Source organism: Hakea prostrata, chromosome 1 (assembly GCF_041222555.1).
Source record: "Hakea prostrata isolate BN-2017 chromosome 1, UWA_Hpros_2, whole genome shotgun sequence".
NCBI classification, from domain to species: domain Eukaryota; kingdom Viridiplantae; phylum Streptophyta; class Magnoliopsida; order Proteales; family Proteaceae; genus Hakea; species Hakea prostrata.
In genome coordinates this window covers 53,732,493-53,743,591 of record NC_142600.1, presented here as the reverse complement: position 1 = coordinate 53,743,591, position 11,099 = coordinate 53,732,493, and the positions used below count along the sequence as shown (strand labels likewise).

General features: G+C 43.9%; 1 protein-coding gene across 1 annotated transcript; it reads right to left on the bottom strand.

The window, feature by feature from the left end:
- Positions 1 to 583: 583 nt before the first annotated feature.
- On the bottom strand, positions 584 to 1,168 carry LOC149029141 (uncharacterized). Its single transcript, XM_089142249.1, has one exon. It carries the CDS (start codon positions 1,166 to 1,168, stop codon positions 584 to 586), a length of 585 nt encoding a protein of 194 aa, XP_088998375.1.
- Positions 1,169 to 11,099: the final 9,931 nt, after the last annotated feature.

Genomic DNA, 11,099 nt, shown 5'->3' with positions numbered 1-11,099 from the left:
CCCACTTGGCTCAACTTCATTCTAGACGTTTCTTTATCCCGTCCAAGAGCGTTTGATTGGTTATTTCGACCTGCCCATTGCTCTGCGGATATGCCACAGATGATGTTCTATGCTCAATATAGTATCTTTCACAAAAACGTTTGAAACCGACAAATTGTTTTCCGTTATCGGTCACAAGGATCTTTGGAATTCCAAATCTGTAGATGATCCTTTCTTCAAAGAACTTTTGCATTTTCTTCTTAGTAATGGTCGAGAGAGGTTTGGCTTCTACCCACTTAGTGAAATAATCGATTGCAACAACCAAATATTCCCGACTATTGGTGGCTCTAGGAAGTTTTCCCACAATATCCATCCCCCCACATGGTGGAAGGGATTGGACTGGAGACAGATATAAGTGGGACAGCCGGAGTTCTTGGAACAGATGCATGAAGCTAACATTGCTTGCATCTTTTGACATAATCCACGGCGTCCTTCTGAATGGTCGGCCAATAAAGCCCTTGACGTATTATTTATGGGCTAATGCTCGACCCCCCATATGTGCTCTGCATATTCCTTCATGTACTTCGGCTAAAGCATATTGAGCTCAAGAAGGGCCAACACATCTTAGAAGAGGTTGTGTGAATGACCTTTTATAGAGTTGTTCTTCTTGTATGGTGAACTTCACCGCTTGATTCTTAACTGTCCTAGCATCCTTGATGTCTTCTAGAAGAATGTCATTCTTCAAATATGCTATAATTGGATCAATCCAACTAGGCTCTTCCTCAATATCCATTGCCTCGACCTCTTGAATATTAGGAATATCCAATTGCTCAATATAGACTGCTGAGCCTAAGGTTGAATATTTGGATAAGGCTAGTTTGGATAACTCATCTGCTGCTTCATTTTCCCTTCTTGGGATTTGCTTTATTTCGAGTTGATCAAAATAATGGCAACATTCATCAATTTTGGCTATGTAATTAGCCATTCTTGTTTCTTTCGCCTTGTACACACCACGAACTTGATTCACTATCAACTGAGAATCGCTTCGGACTTCCAATTCACGAACTCTTAAGGCTCGGGCAAGTCTTAGACCTGCTAGAAGGGCTTTGTACTCAGCTTCATTGTTGGGAGCTCTGAAGTTAAATCTTAGAGCGTAATGGATTGTGAATCCATCCGGGCTAATTAACATTAGCCTTGCTCCACTCCCCGAAGAGTTGCTAAGCCGTCCACATACATAACTCAAATTTCCCGAGCAGGTTGGTCTTCTTTTCCTGAAGAAGTGGATATGCTACTTTCGAGGACAAAATTGGCTAATACTTGTTCTTTGATAGCCGGACGAGTCCTAAACTCAATTTGGTACTCACTTAACTCGATAGCCCATGTTACCATCCTTCCGGCTAAGTCTGGTTTCTATAAGATCTTCTTTAACGGGAAGTTAGTCAAAACTACGATCGGATGTGCTTGGAAATATGGCCTGAGTTTATGAGATGCGGTTACAAGAGCCAAGGCTTGTTTGTCCATATCCGGATATCGCGTCTCGGCCTCTACAAGAACATGACTTATAAAGTAGATGGGGTTTTGTGAAGTACCTTCTTCCCTTACTAATACAGCGCTTACTGCTACCGAAGAAATGGCTATGTGAATAATTGTTCTCCAGGTGAAGGTTGGGCTAAGAGGGGTGGTGACCCGAGCTTCTCCTTCAACTTCTCGAACGCTTGCTAACACTCGTTGGTCCATAACGTGTCCTTAGCCTTCCTGAGCTCCTTGAGAGCCTTGAAGAAGGGTAAACATTTTTCTGATACTGAAATGAATCTATTCAATGCGGTAACTCTTCCGGTTAGACATTGAATATCGCAAACCATCTTGGGTGATTCCATCTCAATTAGGGCTTTGATTTTTTTCGGGTTTGCCTCAATTCCCCTTTGAGATACCATGAATCCAAGGAATTTCCCAGAAGAAACACCAAACACACACTTCTCCAGATTCAATCTCATTTGATATGTTCTCAACGTATCAAAGGCTTCTTCAAGATCTTCCAAATGACTTCCTCGGACTATACTCTTGATGAGCATATCATCAATGTATACTTCCATATTCCTTCCAATCTGGTCTTTGAAGACCTTATTTACCATTCTTTGATAGGTTGCCCCAGCGTTCTTCAACCCGAAGGGCATTACTTTGTAAAAGTAGCTTTCTCGATCTGTCATAAAGGCCGTGTGCCTCTCGTCCTTGGGATTCATCATAATCTGATTGTATCTCGAGTAAGCGTCCATGAAGCTCAATACTTCATGTCTTGCTGTGGCGTCGATCAACAAGTCGATCCGGGGAAGTGGAGAGCAATCCTTTGGGCACGCGTTATTCAAGTCTGTGTAATCCGTACACATTCTCCATTTCTCGTTGGCCTTCTTCACCATTACTACATTTGCCAACCAAGTCGGGCATTCTATCGGTTTGATGAAACCTGATTGCTCTAACTTCTTCACTTCCGTCCTGATGGCCGCATGTTTCTTGAGCGAAAAATTCCGCCTTCTTTGGATCATTGGAATTGCATCTTCTCTAATCCACAAACTATGTTCTGCAATTCTTCGATCAATTCCGGGCATGTCTTCGGCCGACCACGCGAATACATCAAGATTGTTCTGGAGAAACTCGGTCAGTTCCTTCTTTAAGTCTGCAGGTTGTTCTGACCCGATCATGGTTCCTCTCTCGGGAAAATCCGGATGAAGTTGAATTTGCTCAAGCTTCTCAACTGGTTCGGCTCTCTACATAGCTTCTTCATCTTGATCATCTCGAACTTCTATACTCATCATATTGCCCGATCTCTCGGATCTTCTTACTTTCTTGAGATAACTCACATAACATTGTCTTAAGAGTCGTTGATCAGAAGAGCACTCCCCGACTCCTGTTGTTGTTGGAAACTTCAACTTCATGTGCCTTGGAGAAACCACAGCCCCCAAGGTGTTGAGAGTTGGCCTCCCGAGTAAGACGTTGTATGCCGAGAGATCTCGAACCACCATGAAGGTTGACTGGATAACGACATCCCGAGGGGATTCCCCGATTCTTAAATCCAATTGGATGGTCCCTTCGGATATGGTTGAGGATTCGGCAAATCCATATAGATGAGTCCCACAAGGAGTCATCATCTCATCTTCAAGTTTTAACTTCTTGAATGCTTCATAGGATAATAAGTTGGCTGAAGATCCCGTATCCACAAGGATTCAGTGACTTTGATGACTATTGGGTCATCATGTGGAGTGTTATGCCCTTGAGATCTATATCCGTGAAGGTTATTGGATTTGGGCATAAATCATTTCTTCGTTTTCTCGGCAACTGCATCGATCCCATGAAGCGTGCTTTTTGTTTAGCCTTCTTGATGGATTCCTCGGTCGGATTCCCCATATACAATATAAATAGGAGAGTCTTCTTGGTGGTCTGGCTTCTTCTCGGAATGCTTATCTACACACTCGAGACTCTTGGATCTGGGTCTTTTGGTTGCTCTTGGTGGAAACTTCTCTCGATCTTGTCGCTTCCTTTGAAGATATTTTTAAGATGACCTCCTTGGATGAGTTTCTCGATCTCAATCTTGAGATTTCTACACTCATCCATGTGGTGACCATAGTCCTTGTGAAAACGACAATACTTAGTCATATTTCTATCTTCAGGTCGGGCACTAAGCTTGCCTAGCCATTTCAAGAGGTCTTTGTCTCGAATTTGCAATAGGATTTCTGACCTCTTAGTATTGAGAGGTGTAAAGTCCTCGTTGGCAAGTCTATCTTTCTGATATGGAGAGTTTATGATCAGACCGGGTTCATACCTGGTCCGACCCTCGACCCCGGTCGAGACGGAGAAAACCGAATCGCTCCCGAGCGAACCGGATCCAGAAGATGGCTTGCCGAAGAAGATAGATTATTCGGCTGCAAGCGTGCCCTAATCTTACTTATGGATTAGGGTAATCACCCTGATGACAGCAGACTCAAACTGACGGCTACGGATAATCATCATCAAAGGGATAACTATCACATAACCTAACGGTTATCTCAGGAGTCCTCTACTAGCCCAAACTAGTAGAAGTCTATCGTTCAACGGATCTTACTAATGAGATCCAACGACTACCCGAAGAAGGCTCGAGTGCATCCAACGAAGGAGATTCAAAGGTACACTCTATATAAACCTCACTACTATACAAGGTGAGGGAGGGATCAATCGATCAAGGAGAATACTATCTGAGACTCAGGTTCAGATACATACTGATAGACCTAAACTATCAGCGTCCTGCTATCTAGAACACCTTTCCCGTTTCTTCATTCATTAGCTCTGTGCTTCTAGCAGAGCCGTTTGTGATTAAGTTCATCAACTGACTTAGCCTTCGGAGGTGGACTCCCGACCCCAGCCGGTCGGGCCACATCCGACGCTTTCGTTTTGCGAGGACATCACGTGGAGATCCAAGGGCCGAGCAGATTTTGGACGCATCATTTGGCGCCGTCTGTGGGAAAGACTTGAAAAAGCCATGGTGACTAGATCAGCAGCCGCTGCACAACGCAATTCCGGTGTTCAGATACCTGGGGTAAATAATCCAGATATTCCCCAGGAAAGCCAAAATCCTATTGAAGTGGATAAAGGCCAGGGAGGACGTAATCTTCCTCCTGATACAATCCAAGATCAATTGGATCAGGTAAAGATTCAACTCTTGGAGGTGAGCCAAGCACTCCGCTTGCTCACCAGACGAGTGGTTTTACCACAAGAACCTGATCAACACGACTCAGGGAGACGTGCATTGCCACGTGACCAAAGAATGGCTGAAGACCGGAATGTCGATCAGAATTTCCGTGAAGGAGACCGAGGACTTCGGAGGATTGATGATCAACCAAGGCGAGGCGATCGGTTCGATAGACCGCAAGAGAGTACAACCGATTCAAATACAAGGTTGGATTCTGGGGTAAGAACCCACTCACCCACTGTCAGAAGAACCGTTCGTGATGATCGAGCAGTTCGTGACGAGAGAAACGTTCGTGAAGGACGGGCTATTCGTGATGATCGAGTAGCACGTGATGATCGTGTTAATCAAGGTCGTGATCGTATTGCTGAGGATCACCCGACCCAGATTGGTCAAGAATTGGCCAATATCAATGAGAAGTTAGGGCAATTGGCTAAGGGAAGAATAACTGAGGATATTTACTCAGTCATTCGGAAGACTCCTTTTGCTGAGCCAATCGCGGGATATCGGTTTCCCCATAACTTCCGTTTGCCTACCTTCTCAACATTCGATGGCTCCGGAGATCCAACAGCTCACATTGGCTATTACCAACAGACCATGGCAGTTTCAGGTAATTCTAATGAAATTTTATGCGGTTTTTCGGATCATCTCTAATCGGAGCGGCACAAAAGTGGTTTTCTAACCTCCCCTCGGGAAGGATCGTAAACTTTGATGAATTGGCACGCCAATTCATAGGGCGATTCCAGAGTGGGATACAGGTCAAGAAAACGGAAGAAATCTTGTTTACTGTCAAACAGGGAAAGAGCGAATCGATCAGAGAGTTTCTGAAAAGATTCAACAAAGTGACGATGGAGATAGAAAACTTGGATGAACAGGTAGCCAAAACCGCTCTATTCACAGGACTCACAAATCGGAAGCTCCTGGAGTTATTACTACAGGATATACCCACGACTTATGCTGAGTTGGTACAGAGATGCCGTGCAGTGGCTGAAGTCATGGAGATTCTAGATGCGCGCCAAGGAGATAATAAAGTCTCCAATAAGGAACAAAAGGCTCCTGAGCAGAAGCAGAAGCCAAAGAAGAATGTTCGTGATCGGGTTGGAAGATCCCAACCTTGGTGCCAAAGATCCCCCGGCAGAAGTGAGTACACTCCATTGAATGCTCCTCGGGCCGATATTTTGAATATCCTCAAAAGAAAAAATATTTTGAAGTGGCCGCCTAAAATTCTTTTGAAACCCGGAGAGCAGCAGGATCGGGAAAAGTATTGCCAATTCCACAAGGACTATGGTCATTACACTAATGACTGTCGTCATCCGAAGGCGGATATTGAGAGACTGATATCTCAGGGACATCTGTCCAGTTTTTTTAGCAGGAGAAGGGAGGAGCCACGCGGGCAACGTGCGGCTGCCCCTAAAAGGAATCGTTCGGTTAGTTCAGAACGATCAAGGGAGGCCCCGAAGTCCAAAAAAGGCAAGGAGGTGATTGAAGCTGCTACTCGGTCACCGATCCTTACCATCTTCGGGGGTCCAGAGCCCGAATCATTCCGGAGTTTAAAAACCAAATCCAAATTTGTTGGAGCCGGAGAGGCGCAGAAGCGGAAGAAGCTGAATGGTGAAGATTCTATCACCTTTAGCGAAGAAGACGAGAGAGATGTTTGTTTACCTCATGATGATGCTATAGTCATCAAGGTAGAGATTGCACGGCGGGAAGTGCATAGAGTATTGATTGATACAGTGGTCTCAGCTGACCTAATTTCTTACGAAGTGTATCAAAAATTGAAGGTGGATCAAGATTTGATGAAACCTTCATCAACACACCTATATGGCTTTGCAGGGTCATCTCAGAGAGCGGAAGGATCGGTTCAGTTGGATCTTTCCATTGGAAGTTTTCCCAAAGAAACAACTGTCCGAATCAATTTTCCGGTGGTTCGAGAACTACCAGCCTATAATATGATTCTTTGGCGACCATCTTTATCCAAAATAGGTGCTATTGTTTCGACAAAGCACCTCAAGATCAAATTCCCGACTGATATGGGAATCGGTCAAGTCTCCTCTGACCAAAAGATCTCTCGGCAGTGTTATGTTGCCTATTTAAAAGACAAGGAGGGTCCGAAGAAGGTTACTGCCCTCCCCATAGAAGTTCGAGATGATCGGGAAGAGACGGAGATGCAAAGGCCCGAACCAATGGAGAAATCGGAGCAAATCCAGCCGTGTACCGAGGATGCGAAAAAGATTACTTATGTAGGCTCTGAACAGCTGGAAGAGTTTAAAGATGAATTGAAGTTATTTCTTCAACAGAATAAAGATGTATTCGCATGGTCTCGCTGAGGACATGCTCGGGATCGATCGGGCCATTGCAGAGCACAAACTCGGATAGACCCTAAGGCGAAACCAAGGATACGTAAAAGAAGAAATTTCTCTATTGAAAAGTATGAAGCCGTTCGGAACGAAGTTGAAAAACTTAAAAATTCTGGTTTCATAGAACCAATCGAGTGCCCAACTTGGTTGGCCAACGTGGTGATGGTGAAAAAGGCGAATGGGAAGTGGAGGATGTGTACAGACTACACGGATCTAAACAAAGCTTGCCCAAAAGATTGCTACCCGTTGCCTCGGATTGACCTCTTGATAGATGCTATCAGCAGGATATGAAACTTTAAGTTTCATGGATGCCTACTCGGGTATAATCAGATCCTTATGAATAAGGAAGATGAGAAGTATACGGCTTTTATGATTGATCGTGAAAGCTATTATTACAAGGTCATGCCTTTTGGCCTGAAGAATGCAGGAGCAACATATCGAGGGCCGTCAACAAGATTTTCAAAGAGCCGATAGGAAAGAACGTTGAAGCATATGTTGACGACATGCTTGGTGAAAAGCTTTACAAAAGCAAATCACATTGCAGATTTGATCGAGGTTTTCTCAAGATCGAGGAAACATCAAATGAAGTTGAACCCCGAAAAATGTGCCTTTGGAGTCTCCTCGGGCAAATTCTTGGGTTTCATGGTATCACAGAGGGGAATTGAGGCAAATCCTGCCAAAATACAAGCTCGATTGATATGGAGGCTCCCAAAACCGTTCGGGATGTACAATGTTTGACAGGGAGAGTTGTCTGCCTTAAATCGATTTATCTCCAAGTCCGGAGAAAAATGTTTGCCTTTCTTCAAGGCACTTAAAGACCTGAAGGGCAGTAAGGAAGCAAAGTGGACTCAAGAGTGCCGGAAAGCTTTTGAGGAATTAAAAGAAGCACTTGGACAACCACCAATCCCGTCCAGTGCCAGAGAAGGGGGAAATATTACAGCTATATCTAGCGACATCCCTTTCCGCGGTCGGTGCAAGACTTGTTCGGGAGAAAGATAAGAAATAGTGGCCGATTTACTATGTAAGCCACGTGTTGCTGGATGCGGAGACGAGATATTCGCAGATTGAGAAGCAGAGCTCTGCTCTCATGATGGCCGCCAGGAAGCTAAGGCCATATTTTCAGTGCTCATCCAATAGAGGTATTTACAACTTTTCCTCTTAGTAAAGTTCTTAACAAACCTGATTTGTCTGGAAGGATGGTATCCTGGTCGGTTGAGCTAAGCGAGTTCCAAGTGAGCTTTAAGCCCAGGACTGCAATCAAGGCTTAGGCATTAGCCAACTTTGTAGTAGAAACTACGCACCAATGGGAACCCACTAATGAGGATCCCATTATACCAACCACTTGGGAGGTATATGTCGATGGTTCGAGTAATAAAGATGGAGCAGCGCTGGAATTCTATTAAAAAGTCCGGCAGGATTCATTATTCGATATGCTTTGAGATTCGCATTTGATGCAAGTAATAACGAAGCGGAGTACGAGGCCCTGATAGCTGGACTTCGGTTGTCAAAGGCATTAGCTATTACAGATGTTACTATTTATAGTGACTCTCAGCTTATAGTCAACCAAGTACAGGGGGAGTATGGCATTAAAGAACCACGCTTGCAAAAATATCGGGAGATAGTGCAGGCATTTCAGAACCAATTCCGGAATTTGAAGATATCTCAGATTTCGAGGAATGAAAATTCAAAGGGCAGATGAGCTATCCCGACTAGCCAATGCCAAGGAAAAGAATCTAGACCCTTATATAGAAGCAGAACGTTGCTGGATGGATCCAATAATTGAATATCTAAGAGATGACAAGTTACCTGAGGATCCAGTAGAAGCAAGGTTGATCAAGATTCGATCAGCTAGATTTGTCATTCAGAAATGGGAGACTATATAAAAGATCTTATGCTGGACCCCTTATGAGATGTATAAGGCCCGAAGGAGCAAACTCAGCTTTGGCTGAGGTTCATGAAGGAATTTGTGGCGCTCACATGGGTGGCAGAGCCCTGGCCCACAAAATTCTAAGACTGGGGTTATATTGGCCTAAGAACCAAGAAGTCTGCTATGGACTACGTTCGTCGATGTAGTAACTCGCAAATTCATGCTACAAAGATCGAGGCGCCCGGCGGAGACTATGACTTCAATTCTAAATCCCATTCCCTTTGCAATGTGGGGAATTGATATCATGGGCAAATTCACCAAGGCATCGGGCGGACGGGAATATCTCGATAGTAGCAATTGATTACTTCACAAAATGGGTAGAAGCTGCACCGGCGACAATTACTGAGAAAAAAGTGGAGAAATTTGTGCTTGAATCAATCATATATCGCTTTGGGATTCCAAAGATAATTGTCACCGACCATGGTACTCGGCTTAACCGTCCACAATTTGAGCAATTCTGTGGAACATATATGATCGAGCATCGTATGTCCTCGGTGGCATACCCCCAAAGCAATGGCCAGGTAGAGGTTACTAACCGAACGCTACTGGAAGGAATAAAGAGAAGACTCGAAGCTGACAAAGCTTCTTGGGTCGAAGAACTATATAATGTACTGTGGGCTTATAGAACTACGGTTCGAACACCCACAAGAGAAACTCCATTCAGGTTGGCATATGGATCCGAAGCATTGGCACCTGTGGAGATAATGGCAGGGACGTTACGGGATCGTGAGTTCGAGGAAAAAGCAAATGAACAAGGACTGCTTGATAGTCTTGATTTGTTGGATGAAGTTCGGGCAAAGGCAATAGCACGAACTCAACATTATCAAAGAAGGATAGCGTCTCATTATAATACTCGAGTGAAGAATCGTCGGTACTTAGCCGGAGATTTGGTGTTGAGAAACACCCTAGCTTCCGACCCGCGTCACCAAAGAAAGTTGGACCCTTCCTGGGAAGGACCTTATATGGTTGTGAAACCGGTCGGTTCAGGAGCTTACAAGCTGAAGAGCATTGATTCCCAGAAAGAATTGGATCGTTCGTGGAATGCTAGGCATCTCAAAAAGTTTTATCCTTGAAGATGATTTCAATTTTGTTCGTGATGTAATCATTTTCAACTCAATCAATGCAATTTTTGGTTTTCAACAAACTATCTTTTGATTGGGGGGCATCATACACCACATTCAAGAACACATTCAAGAACAAGATCCAACTATAAGGCATCGGATGAAAATTCGTGTGGGTCCTTCAACACTTCAACACTTATGGAAAATCTTTCGAACTTTCTTAAGTTGGGGCATCGGATGAAAATCCGAGTGAGTTCCTTTTGCAAGGCGTCGGTTTAATACCCGAGTGAGTTCCTTTGAGACTTATTGAATTTTTGAATTATCCTTAAGTATAAGGCATCGGTTTAAAACCCGAGTGAGTTCCTTCTCAGACTTATTGTATTTCTCCGGAAATCCTTAAGTATAAGGCATCGGTTTAAAACCCGAGTGAGTTCCTTCTCAGACTTATTGTATTTCTCCAGAAATCCTTAAGTGTAGGCATTGTTTCAAACAACTAAGACCTAATGCAACGGCGATTCAAGTGGCTAGCAAAGTTCAAGATAAAGTAATTTCTTATTTCTTCAGAAGATCCAAAGAGGCCAGTATCAAAACAATTACAAGAGCTGGATACAATCTCTGATCAAAGAAGAAAGTCATTATAGGTGACTGTTAACAAGTTATACAAGATCGACGCGACTTTGCTAGAACAAACATATGAGTCAACCATTGGCGAGGAAAAGAAGAAATGAGGATTACAAAAATATTTCAATATTCATAAAATCCTCTGCAATTTCATACTCTTTGCTCAGCTTGTTCAGGAGAAGAATGGTCCTCGACCAAACTCGCATTCGGCACAAGCTCGTCATAATTGACTTCTTCCAGCGGAGAATAAACGGGAGAATCTTCCAGATATTGCATAATATCTGGATCGGAAGGTGGAGGATCAATCTTATCCTTGGTCCAGTCGGGAGGAGGAACACCCAGGTTGGTAAATACTTCAGGATGGCAAACAGCACTGTAGGGAGTCGTATCAAAATGAGTATCTTTCCTTAATATTGATTCCCATACTTCGTTCTCACCAT